Source organism: Narcine bancroftii, chromosome 8 (assembly GCF_036971445.1).
Source record: "Narcine bancroftii isolate sNarBan1 chromosome 8, sNarBan1.hap1, whole genome shotgun sequence".
In the NCBI taxonomy this organism is placed as follows: domain Eukaryota; kingdom Metazoa; phylum Chordata; class Chondrichthyes; order Torpediniformes; family Narcinidae; genus Narcine; species Narcine bancroftii.
The window spans coordinates 68,471,804-68,484,777 of record NC_091476.1 but is presented as its reverse complement, the minus strand read 5'-3'; the positions used below and the strand labels follow the sequence as shown (position 1 = coordinate 68,484,777).

The 12,974-nt window shown below is 42.6% G+C and overlaps 1 protein-coding gene across 1 annotated transcript; it reads right to left on the bottom strand.

Annotated features, from left to right (window-relative positions):
- Positions 1 to 7,513: 7,513 nt before the first annotated feature.
- Positions 7,514 to 12,615, bottom strand: fam89b (family with sequence similarity 89 member B). Its single transcript, XM_069893975.1, has 3 exons — positions 12,535 to 12,615; positions 11,872 to 12,287; positions 7,514 to 10,761 (listed from the first exon to the last, which is right to left on the bottom strand). Exons 2-3 carry the CDS (start codon positions 12,112 to 12,114, stop codon positions 10,492 to 10,494), a joined length of 513 nt encoding a protein of 170 aa, XP_069750076.1. The 5' UTR covers positions 12,115 to 12,287; positions 12,535 to 12,615; the 3' UTR covers positions 7,514 to 10,491.
- Positions 12,616 to 12,974: the final 359 nt, after the last annotated feature.

Here is a 12,974-nt window from a genome sequence, read left to right as displayed (position 1 = left end):
TTCCTAATTTGTCCTTCAAGTAGGATCTCAATTGGTAATATGCCAGCACTTTATCATGAGTTATATTGTATTTATCTTTCATTTGTTCAAAGGAAAATAATCTATTTCCTGAAAAACAATTTTCTATTCTTTTGATCCCTTTTTTCTCTCATTCTCTAAAGGAAAGGTTATCTATTCTAAAACGGAGTAACTGATTTTGCATCAATATTAGTTTTGGTAATTGGTAATTTGTTTTATTCCTTTCTACATGAATCTTCTTCCAAATATTGAGCAGATGATGTAATACTGGAGAACTCCTACGTTGTACCAATTTTTCTTCCCATTTATATAATATGTGTTCAGGTATCTTTTCCCCTATTTTATCTAGTTCTAATCTAGTCCAATCTGGCTTTTCCCTTGTTTGATAAAAATCTGATAGGTATCTTAATTGTGCGGCTCTATAATAATTTTTAAAGTTTGGCAGGTAAGCCTCCTTGTTTATACCATTCTGTTAATTTATCTAGTGCTATCCTCGGTTTCCCCCCTTTCCATAAAAATTTCCTTATTATTTTCTTTAACTCCTTGAAGAATTTCTCTGTGAAGTGTATTGGCAATGCCTGAAATAGGTATAATATCCTTGGGAAAATGTTCATTTTAATACAGTTTATCCTTCCTATTAGTGTTAATGGTAAATCTTTCCAATGCTCTAAATCGCCCTGTAATTTTTTCATTAGTGGAATATAATTGAGTTTATATAGATGGCCGAGAGTTTTATTTATTTGTATACCTAGGTATCTTATTGCTTGCATTTGCCATCTGAATGGTGATTCCTTCTTAAATTTTGAGAAATCCGCATTATTCATTGGCATTGCTTCACTTTTATTTACGTTAATTTTGTAACCCGACACTTCTCCATATTCCTTCAATTTCTTATATAATTCTTTTATTGATAGTTCTGGTTCTGTTAAGTATACTATAACATCATCCGCAAATAAACTGATTTTATATTCCTTGTCTTTTATTTTTATCCCTTTTATATTATTTTCTGTTCTTATCAATTCTGCTAGTGGTTCTATCTTTCTTTCTTCTTTGGCTTGGCTTCGCAGACGAAGATTTATGGAGGGGGTAAAAAGTCCACGTCAGCTGCAGGCTCGTTTGTGGCTGACAAGTCCGATGCGGGACAGGCAGACACGATTGCAGCGGTTGCAAGGGAAAATTGGTTGGTTGGGGTTGGGTGTTGGGTTTTTCCTCCTTTGCCTTTTGTCAGTGAGGTGGGCTCTGCGGTCTTCTTCAAAGGAGGTTGCTGCCCGCCAAACTGTGAGGCGCCAAGATGCACGGTTTGAGGCGTTATCAGCCCACTGGCGGTGGTCAATGTGGCAGGCACCAAGAGATTTCTTTAGGCAGTCCTTGTACCTTTTCTTTGGTGCACCTCTGTCACGGTGGCCAGTGGAGAGCTCGCCATATAACACGATCTTGGGAAGGCGATGGTCCTCCATTCTGGAGACGTGACCCATCCAGCGCAGCTGGATCTTCAGCAGCGTGGACTCGATGCTGTCGACCTCTGCCATCTCGAGTACTTCGACGTTAGGGGTGTAAGCGCTCCAATGGATGTTGAGGATGGAGCGGAGACAACGCTGGTGGAAGCGTTCTAGGAGCCGTAGGTGGTGCCGGTAGAGGACCCATGATTCGGAGCCGAACAGGAGTGTGGGTATGACAACGGCTCTGTATACGCTTATCTTTGTGAGGTTTTTCAGTTGGTTGTTTTTCCAGACTCTTTTGTGTAGTCTTCCAAAGGCGCTATTTGCCTTGGCGAGTCTGTTGTCTATCTCATTGTCGATCCTTGCATCTGATGAAATGGTGCAGCCGAGATAGGTAAACTGGTTGACCGTTTTGAGTTTTGTGTGCCCGATGGAGATGTGGGGGGGCTGGTAGTCATGGTGGGGAGCTGGCTGATGGAGGACCTCAGTTTTCTTCAGGCTGACTTCCAGGCCAAACATTTTGGCAGTTTCCGCAAAGCAGGACGTCAAGCGCTGAAGAGCTGGCTCTGAATGGGCAACTAAAGCGGCATCATCTGCAAAGAGTAGTTCACGGACAAGTTTCTCTTGTGTCTTGGTGTGAGCTTGCAGGCGCCTCAGATTGAAGAGACTGCCATCCGTGCGGTACCGGATGTAAACAGCTATAGCTGTAAACAGCTACAGCTATAGCTGTAAACAGCTACAGCTATAGCTGTAAACAGCTATAGGTTCTATAGCTAACGCGAACAATAAGGGTGATAGTGGGCATCCCTGCTTTGTTGACCTGTTTAAGTTAAATTGCTTTGATATATATCCATTTACTGTCACTTTCGCCAATGGCCCCTTATATAATGCTTTAATCCAATTAATATACTTCTCTGGTAAACTGAATTTTTGCAATACTTTGAATAAATAATTCCATTCAACTCTGTCAAAGGCCTTCTCTGCGTCGAAAGCAACTGTTACTGTTGGCGCTTTACTCCCTTCTACTGCATGAATTAAGTTAATAAATTTACAAATATTGTCTGTCTTTTTTTAATAAATCCAGTTTGGTCTAGATTTACCATTTTAGGTACATACTCTGCTAATCTGTTTGCTAATAGTTTAGCTATTATCTTATAATCTGTGTTAAGTAATGATATTGGTCTATAAGACGCTGATGCGAGTGGATCTTTCCCTTGCTTTAGTATTACTGTAATTATTGCTGTTTTACGTGAATCTGGTAAGCTTTGTGTTTTGTCAATCTGGTTGATTACTTCCAGGAGGGGAGGAATTAATAAATCTTTAAATGTTTTATAGAATTCTATTGGGAATCCATCCTCTCCTTGTGTTTTATTATTTGGTAATTTTTTTATTATCTTTTGTATTTCTAGTATTTCAAATGGTTCTGTTAATTTATTTTGTTCCTCTATTTGTAATTTTGGTAGTTCAATTTTAGTTTAAAATTCATCTAATTTCCCTTCTTTCCCTTCGTTTTCAGCTTGGTATAATTGTTCATAGAATTCTCTAAAGTTTTCATTGATCTCCGTTGGATTATATGTGATTTGTTTGTCTTTTTTCCTTGATGCCAATACCATTTTCTTAGCTTGTTCTGTCTTAAGCTGCCATGCTAGGATTTTGAGCGTTTTTTCACCCAGTTCATAATATTTCTGTTTTGTCTTCATTATATTCTTCTCCACCTTATATGTTTGTAGTGTTTCATATTTTATTTTTTTATCTGCCAATTCTCTTCTTTTAGTTGTATCTTCCTTTATTACTAATACTTTTTCTATATTTGTTAATTCCCTTTCCAACTGCTCTGTTTCCTGATTATAGTCCTTCTTCATCTTGGTTACATAACTTATTATTTGCCCTCTAATGAACGCTTTCATTGCATCCCATAGTATAAACTTATCTTTCACTGATTCCGTATTTATTTCAAAATACATTTTAATTTGTCTTTCAATGAATTCTCTAAAATCCTGCCTTTTAAGTAGAATGGAGTTTAATCTCCATCTATACATTCTTGGACGGATGTCCTCTAACTCTATTGTCAATATCAAGGGTGAATGGTCCGATAATATTCTAGCTTTATATTCTGTTCTTCTTACTCGATCTTGCGTACGAGCTGATAACAGGAATAGGTCTATTCTTGAGTATGTTTTATGTCTACCCGAATAATATGAATATTCCTTTTCCTTTGGGTGTTGTTTCCTCCATATATCCAAAAGTTGCATTTCTTGCATTGATTTAATTATAAATTTGGTTACTTTGTTCTCTCTGTTAATTTTTTTCCCAGTTTTATCCATATTTGAATCCAAATTAAGGTTGAAATCCCCTCCTGTTAATATGTTTCCTTGCGTGTCTGCTATCTTCAAAAAAATATCTTGCATAAACTTTTGATCTTCTTCGTTAAGTGAATATACATTGAGTAGATTCCAAAACTCCGAATATATCTGACATTTTATCATTACATATCTCCCTGCTGGATCTATTATTTCCTCTTCTATTTTAATTGGCACATTTTTACTAATTAATATAGCTGCACCTCTTGCTTTTGAATTATACGATGCTGCTGTTACATGTCCTACCCAATCTCTCTTTAATTTCTTGTGCTCCAATTCAGTTAAATGTGTTTCTTCCACAAATGCTATATCAATTTTTTCTTTTTTCAGTAAATTTAGCAGTTTCTTCCTTTTAATTTGGTTATGTATTCCGTTAATATTTAAAGTCATATAGTTCAGCGTAGCCATTTCATACTTTGTTTATCTTCCCTTTCCGTTTCTCCATCATCACCTTTCCTTCTTATCCATTTCTGCTTTCTTGTTTTGAACACTTTATAAGACAACATTTCTAAAACATCAAACATTTTCCTTATTCTCCTATTTAAAACTTCTTTAACCCCATTCTCCCCTCCCCCTCCTGAGTTGCCCTTTATCCCTTGTCGGGCAACCATATCTCCCCTCTCCATTTGGATTTGCGAATTCACTCGCAAACGTCAGCTGATTTTGCAGTGACTGTAACTCCTCCCCACCCAGCACCCCCCGGAAAATATTTCAATTTTCATATATAACAAAGGTCACTCTTTTAATTCCCTCCTTATTCCCTCTATTCCCTTTCATACCCCTATTAATTCTTATCTATACTCTATATATTTTCCTCTAAATATGGATACACTCATGTTTGCACACTATATATGTATATATATATATATATATATATATTTATATATATATTTACATATATATATATATTTACATATATATATTTATATATATATATATATATATACACACACACACACACACACACATATACCCATATACACACATACATATAATTCGTGGTCATTTTTTCTCTCATTACATGTCTTCATCTCTCTGCTTGTTTTGTAGTTGTTCTGCAAATTTTCGTGCTTCCTCTGGATCTGAGAATAGTCTGTTTTGTTGCCCTGGAATAACTATTTTAAGTATCGCTGGGTACTTTAACATAAATTTATATCCTTTTTTCCATAGGATCAATTTTGCTGTATTGAACTCCTTCCTCTTCTTCAGGAGTTCAAAACCTATGTCTGGATAGAAAAAAATTTTTTGACCTTTGTATTCCAGTGGCTTTTTGTCTTCTCTTATTTTCTTCATTGCTTTCTCCAATATATTTTCTCTTGTTGTATATCTTAAGAATTTTACTAAAATGGATCTTGGTTTTTGCTGCGGTTGTGGTTTCGGGGCTAATGTTCTATGTGCCCTCTCTATTTCCATTTCTTCCTATATTTCTAGTCTTCCTAGGACCCGGGGATCCAATCTTTTATAAATTCTCTCATATTCTTGCCTTCTTCATCTTCCTTAAGGCCCACTGTCTTTATATTATTTCTTCTATTATAGTTTTCCATTATATCGATCTTCTGAGCTAAAAGCTCATGTGCCTCTTTAACTTTTTTATTAGATTCTTCTAATTTCTCTTTTGTCCTCTGCTTCGATTTCTACGATTATTTCTCGTTTTTCCAAATTATCCACTCTTTTTCCTATCTCTGATATGACCATTTCTATTTTATTCATTTTTTCTTCTGCATTCTTAATTCTTCTTTTTATCTCATTAAATTCTTGTAATTGCCATTCTTTCACTGATTCCATATATTCTTTAAAAAAAGATATGTCCATTGTCTTGCCTTTCTCTTCTTCTTCCATTTCTTTCTGTTCTTCTTCTTCCTCTGGGTTGACCATCTGTTGTTTCCTTGTTTTCTTTTTACCCTCTTTCTTGTTATTATTTTCCATGTTCTGCACCTGCTGCTGTGCTGCAGGTATCTCTCTCAGCTGTGGAGATCGACTCAGCAGCTGTTCCCCCCTCCCGTCAGTGTGTTTTTATTCATGCGCATCGCGCATGCGCGACTCCTCGCGCATGCACGGTTGCGCACTTTTACTCGGCTCTGTGAGCCATTTTTGTAGTTCCGAGCCCGGGACTTCCACTGACCTGAGGGACCGGGCTTCTCTCTCCGCGCCGGGCCTCCTCGGACAGGTAAGGCCTTCACCTTCTTCCAGCGTTCTTTCTTCTTCTCTTCTTCCCGTTGTTTTTGACTTTTCTCTCTTCACTGCCATTTTCTTCTCACCTTTATTTTTACATAGTTTTAAATTTTAATCTTGTACCCTTGTGTTTTGTGTGTTTTTTAAAAACTTTTCGGGAGAGGGCTGGAGTTCCCTGACCGGCCACTACTCCATCACGTGACTCCTCTAGTCCAGTTTGTTGATATCTTTCCTATACTTTGGTGACCAAAACTGTACACATTACTCCAAGTTTGTCTTCCCCAATGCCTTGTACAATTTTAACGTAACACCCCAGCTTCTATACTCAATGCTCTGATTGATAAAGGCCAACATCCCATAAGCTTTCTTCGCCACCTTATTCACATGTGACCTCACCTTCAAGGAACTGTCCCATTTTTTCTAGATCCCTCTGTCCTACTGCACTCTTCAATGCCCCACCATTCATCATGTATGTCCTATTTTGATTAACCCTACCCAAATGTAACACCTCGCACTGACCTGCATTAAACTCCATCTGCCATCTTTAAGCCCACTCTTCCAACTGGCCTAAATCCCTCTGCAAGCTTTGAAACCCTTCTTCACTATCCACAGCTTAGTATCATCCGCATACTTACTAATCTAATTTATCACCCCATCATCAAGATCGTTAACGTATATGACAAACAGTAATGGGCCCAATAACGAACCACTAGTCACCGGCTTCCAATCTGACAAACAGTTATCTACCACCATTCTCTGGCATCTCCCATCCAACCATTGTTGAATCCATTTTACTACTTCAATGTTAATGCCTAATGCCTGAGGAACCTTATCAAAGTTTATCTAAAGTATATCTGAAATAAGGGTTCCATATTCTTAAAAACATGTAACAATTTCCCCAGGGGAACACAGTTATGCATTTCTGAATTCCAGCAGGCCAGACTCAGTTGGGAATCAGATTTCCAATTAATGGCTATGCATTTTCTGGTCACCGCTAAAGCAAGTTTAATAAATTTCAATGAATATTTCAACGCCCTGAGGTTATCGAATTCCAGTAATTTGTTCCAGGAGATTCCCCAAATCCTCCCAGAAGGATCTCACTTCAGGGCAGTGGTTCTCAACCTTTTTCTTTCCGTTCACTCTCTAAGTAATCTCTCTGCCATCGGTGCTCTGTAATTAGTATGGGTGGGGGGGGGGGGGGGTGGGATGTGAGTGGGAAGGGAAGGTTGAGAACCACTGCTCTAGACCCGATTGTTACTGAAAAATTTGGCTTGAGAAAAATTGTCGCTGGCCCATTTCTTTGGAGCTCTGAAACCGTGCACATAACGAGTCAATGAGGGATGATTCAAACAGTGGTTTTCAAACTTTTTTTATTTCCACCCACATCCCACCTTAAGCAACCCCCTACTAATCACAGAGCACCGATGGCTCCGGGATTACTTAAAGTGGGATGTGAATGCCTTAGGGCATGACCAGGTCCAATGCAAAAAGGTCTCTATATCATGACCGCTTCAAAAGCATAAATTAGATCATTCAGATTTCAATTTATTTAATCTTTGCGGAGTAAGGTACACCTAATGCAAAAAAATAATATTACACCAGCTTTACATTAATTGTATTGCTCCTGCTGTCCCAACCACAAAATGGATCAATTTCTAACCCCAAATCTGATTCCCATCTCACTCTTATCTAACCCTTGCTTACGGGCTCCCTCCTGAAGTAAGAAAAACATTTTTGAGATAAATTTCTGTGAGCCCCTTTTGAACTAGTCTCTATTTCAGTACATTGTGGAAAGGCCAGTGCTGGACCTAATTTATCCTTTAAATAAGATCTTAACTGAAGAGAGCAGAAAAAGGATGTATTTAAAACACCAAACTTATTCCTGATTTGTTCAAATGTCATAAATTGTCCCTGTTCAAAACAATCTTCGATATATTTGATCCTACTCTGAGACCAAGTTTCTAGAGTTCTTAACGGAATTGTTAACGGAATTATTTTGAGCTAGGGGTGTTTTGGGTGAGAGGCTTCCCCCCAAGTATATAGATATGTTTTTGGGACATAAATTGGGAAAGGTTTGTTAGAGTAGGTTACATACAAACATTTTAAAATAGCTTTTGCAAGAGCTTTGGAGAGTGCTCAAGAGACTTCACTAATGGATTCTTGTTTAGAACAGGCAACAGATGAAAGATCTTGTTGGAGCTGCAGATTGTCTGGAAGAGAACTTGTTGTTCTAAGAGAGTCATGTGCCTTTGCAAGCAGAGAGAGTCAACCAGGCTTTCTCTCAAAGAGAGAGAGAGAGAGAGAGAGAGAGAGAGAGAGACACAGATCACTTCTAGTGTTATGGCCAGCAGAAGTAGCTGGGATTGGAACAGGACAAGTTGGCAAGCTTGTGGAAAGGCCCAAGTGGAAGACGGCATGGTCAAAGCCCTTGTGGTTCATGCAAGAGAGACTGGCTGTCTAATGTTTCACTTGGAATAAGAGAAACAGAAAGGAACTCTGTGGTGACCTGAAAGAAAGATGTGGAGAACCCTGAAATGGGCAAGTTTTGTCAGCAAGACACCAGAGTGGCTGATGGAAGCACATCAGTTGTGGATGTTCTGGAACAACACATTTCTCTCTGAAAACCAACAAGAACCTTCCTGAGTGGTAACCATTTACCTTTCAAGCACCAAAGCCTGGTGAACTTTCTAAATGTTAAATTCTGTGCACGGTATAAGAATTGCCTGCAACCAGTGAACTTGGAGGAAATGAGAAGTAAGGTTGGACTGTGAACCAAATAACTTTTCTGAACTTATACACACATTCCATACTTGTGCACTTAGAATTAGAAGGGGGCTAAGGTAGGTTAAGTTAAAGCGTGATTCTGTTTTCATGTTTAAAGATAATTAAAAGCAACTTTTGTTGAAGTAACCCTTTGTCGTGGTGAATGTCTATTGCTGTTGGGTTTTGGGGTCTTCTGGGCCCATAACAGAGGTGACAATCTTCATCTGGGTTGCCCAATAATATTTTTTAAAGTGGGAATTTTCCTTCTCTGGTAAATTTACCCTTCCACAGAAACTTCCTCATATATTTATTTAGATTCTGAAAGAACCATTGTGGTACTATAATGCCATAATCCATGAAGATGAAGACTGTGACAACCCACACCCAATTTTCAGTACAAATGCACCTTCTGGGATCAAGTTCAGATGATGAAAATTTTGATTGAAGACTTCCCATGGTGGCAGAATTCTGGGATACGACCGATCGGTCAAAACAGAACCCAGTCGTGGCTTGAGGAGCACTGCGTGACCTGCTGAATTTCTCCAGCATTGTGCTTTTACTTCAACCACGGTGTCTGCAGACTCTTAGGTTTAACACCTTTCCTCCATGGGTCTGCACCCCTCCCCCCCCCAACTCCCGTTCTTCCCCCCAGCCTTTAATTCAGACACCTGATTTTTCACTCACACCTTGAGGAAGGGCTCAGGTTTGAAAGGTTGGTTACTTATCTTTATATTTAGAAAAAGGGGAGATGCAGGGGTGTTGCTGTCCGTCAGAAAGTGGGCAGCAGGCAGGGAGGTGGCATTCATAGCAAAAGGATTTGAGTCCAGGAGTAGGGAGATCCTGCTCCATCTGGACAGAGCCTTGGTGAGCCCACACCTGGAGTACTGTGTGCAGTTTTGGTCTCTTTATCGGAGGAGGGACATCCTCGCCATGGAGGGGGTGCAGAAAAGGTTCACTGGACTGATACCAGGGATGGAAGGACTTGCATAATGAAGAAAGGTTGGATCGACTAGGCTTATATACTCTGGAATTGAGAAGATTGAGCGGGGTGGGGGGGAAGGGATTTTATGGAAACATATAAATGTCTTAAGGGTTTAGGCATACTAGATTGTTTCCAATGCTGGGAAAAACCAGAACCAGGGGTTAAGGATAAGGGGGAAGATTTTTTAGGACTGAGATGAGGAAAAATTTCTTCTCTCAGAGGATGGTGGATCTGTGGAATTCTTTGCCACTGGAAGTAATTGAAGCCTTGTCAATATTTAAGAGTAGGCTAGCTCTGGCCTTTGTGGCTAAGGGGATCAGGGGGTATATGGAGAAGGCAGGAACCGGATACTGATCAGCCATGATCATATTGAATGGCGGGTAGGCTCAAGGGGCAAATGGCCTCCTCCCGCACCTATTTTCCTATGTTTCTATATAAAGTATGCTGTGCGACCTCCTGAGTTTACCCAGGATTGTGATTTTACTTTGATCACAGTGGAGGAGAGGCTCGGGGAGGATTTGCTCCATAATGGAACAAGCATGGGCTATGGTTGATGGTTGAGGGAGCTGATGTAACAGAGGTTGGATATACAGCAGAGAAAGCCATGAAAATCGGCGTTATCCATTCTAATTTCATCTATCAGTCCTCAATGGGATGTACAGGTCAAACAGTGCCAGGGAACAGGGGATAAATAAAGGTGATTAAAACCAGCATTCAGATCGGAAACAAGAACTGGCCCCAGGGTTGGCAGTCTGTTTCAGATGGTGATGTGGAAGGAGTCTTCCAGCCACTTGTCCCGGGCGTTCTGAGTCTGTGGAACCTTCAGGCTATTGCAGGCTGGGTTGTTCTTGGTCTGGTCCGCCTCGTCCTCCTCTTCATCGTCGTAGTAGCCATTCTCAGGGGAGAAGGGCCCCTCAGGGACCATGGAGCAGGTCATGTCCTGGTAGAGGCCTTTGTATTCCTGGATGGACTCATAAAGAGACCAGAGCTTGCAGAGGAGCGACATGTCCAGCTGCCGGAGGCCCACCTGCGGGAGGGCGAGAGTCAGGGCATGACCAGGTCAAATGTCCATTCTTCATTACCTGGATACAAGGTGTGTGTGTGTGTGTGGGACACCAGTCCCTCCAGTGAGGGCCAGTGTGTGTGTGTGTGTGTGTGTGTGTGTGTGTGGGGGACCCGTCCCCCCAGTGAGGGCCAGTGTGTGTGTGTGTGGGGGACCCGTCCCCCCAGTGAGGGCCAGTGTGTGTGTGTGTGGGGGACCCGTCCCCCCAGTGAGGGCCAGTGTGTGTGTGTGTGTGTGTGGGGGACCCGTCCCCCCAGTGAGGGCCAGTGTGTGTGTGTGTGGGGAACCCGTCCCCCCAGTGAGGGCCAGTGTGTGTGTGTGTGTGTGTGTGTGTGTGTGTGTGTGTGTGGGGGGGACCCGTCCCCCCAGTGAGGGCCAGTGTGTGTGTGTGTGTGTGTGGGGGGACCCGTCCCCCCAGTGAGGGCCAGTGTGTGTGTGTGTGGGGGGGACCCGTCCCCCCAGTGAGGGCCAGTGTGTGTGTGTGTGTGGGGGGGACCCGTCCCCCCAGTGAGGCCCAGTGTGTGTGTGGGACCTCCCCCCCAGTGAGAGTCAGTGTGTGTGTGGGACCCGTCCCCCCAGTGAGGGTCAGTGTGTGTGTGGGACTCGTCCCCCCAGTGAGGGTCAGTGTGTGTGTGGGACTCGTCCCCCCCAGTGAGGGTCAGTGTGTGTGTGGGACTCGTCCCCCCAGTGAGGGTCAGTGTGTGTGTGGGACTCGTCCCCCCAGTGAGGGTCAGTGTGTGTGTGGGACTCGTCCCCCCAGTGAGGGTCAGTGTGTGTGTGGGACTCGTCCCCCCAGTGAGGGTCAGTGTGTGTGTGGGACTCGTCCCCCCAGTGAGGGTCAGTGTGTGTGTGGGACTCGTCCCCCCAGTGAGGGTCAGTGTGTGTGTGGGACTCGTCCCCTCCCCTCAGTGAGGGTCAGTGTGTGGTACCCGTCCCCCCCCAGTGAGGACCCGGTTGTGTGTGTGGGACCTGTCTCTGTCAGGGCTCAGGCTGGGGGGGGGGGGGGTGGGGTGGGGGAAGCGAGGACAAAAAAGGATGCAGATGGAGGTGGGGGTGTGGGGAGCAGCAACTCACCATTTCTTTGCGGAGAGACGCCAGCGCCGCGTCCAGGTTGGCCGGCCGCACCCGCCGGGGCCGCGGGCTGCTCAGCTCCTGTTGGATCATGGTCTGCTTGGTGTGGAGCCTCTCCATCTCCCTCCAGGAGCCGCCGGCTGAGTTCAGGATCCCGCTCAGACCCTTGGGCAGAGGCGGGAGCCCCTCTAGTCCGGCCACGCCGCCCCCCGGCTCCCCGTCCACTTCGGTCTGCGCTATGGACATTGTCGTTCCCGCCCGCGGGAAGGGAAGGGAGAGCGGGCAGCTCTTGCAAACTTCTTCCCAGTCCGTCTGTCCGGCACCCTGGAACCTAGTCCATCGCTCTCCCCTGTTCAGAAACTCAGGAACCAATTCTTCCTTCCTTTACAGATCCCCTTTGTTTATATGGACGCCACGCCCTGCAAACCAGCCACAGCGAAATGTTCCATTTGATTACATTGTAATATTTTGTACGGTGACGGGCCCAGAGGACCCCAAAACCTAGCAGCAGTAACACCGAGACAAATGGCTACTTCAACAAAAGTTACTTTTTCTTTAAACGGGATCAAACTTTAACTTATGACTATTAACTTCTAATTCAAACAATAATCCATTACACTACAGCATGTCCAATTAACCCCCTACTTGCGAAGTCTCTATAGGCACCTTTCCAAGTTTTTCCAAAGGCAACCGGAGCATGGACTGTCCAGCTTGAACAGAGCTCTGGCATTTTAAATTAAATCTTTGTTGTGAAGTGTTTGTTATGTAACCTACAATAAAAAAATACGCCCACAATTTATCTCCTTTAAAAGATAATATACAATATGTGAGAGATAAGTAAACTTCACATGAAAATATGAAAGATGGGGAAACTAGTACAGACACATGGAGTGATGGATTAAACCAGTATGAACAGGCTAAGCATGGAAATTAGGATGCAGGAAGCAGAGTCAGCCTACGTAAGATAAGAACCTTCTAGTCCTTTCGACAGGATCAGTGAGCCCACTGTATGAATAAGATAAGGAGAGGCAAGGAATGTAGGAAGTAGAGGTAGTCTGGGTGAGATAAGGGTCTCCTAACCCTAGACAGACAAGTTCTACATATAT

What these genes read in the sequence shown, in the direction of transcription:
- fam89b (XM_069893975.1), bottom strand. Translation starts at nt 12,114, where the DNA reads ATGTCCATAGCGCAGACCGAAGTGGACGGGGAGCCGGGGGGCGGCGTG. An exon ending in CGTCTCTCCGCAAAGAAATG is followed by an intron (nt 10,762 to 11,871) that starts GTGAGTTGCTGC and finishes GCCCTCCCGCAG; the next exon opens with GTGGGCCTCCGGCAGCTGGA.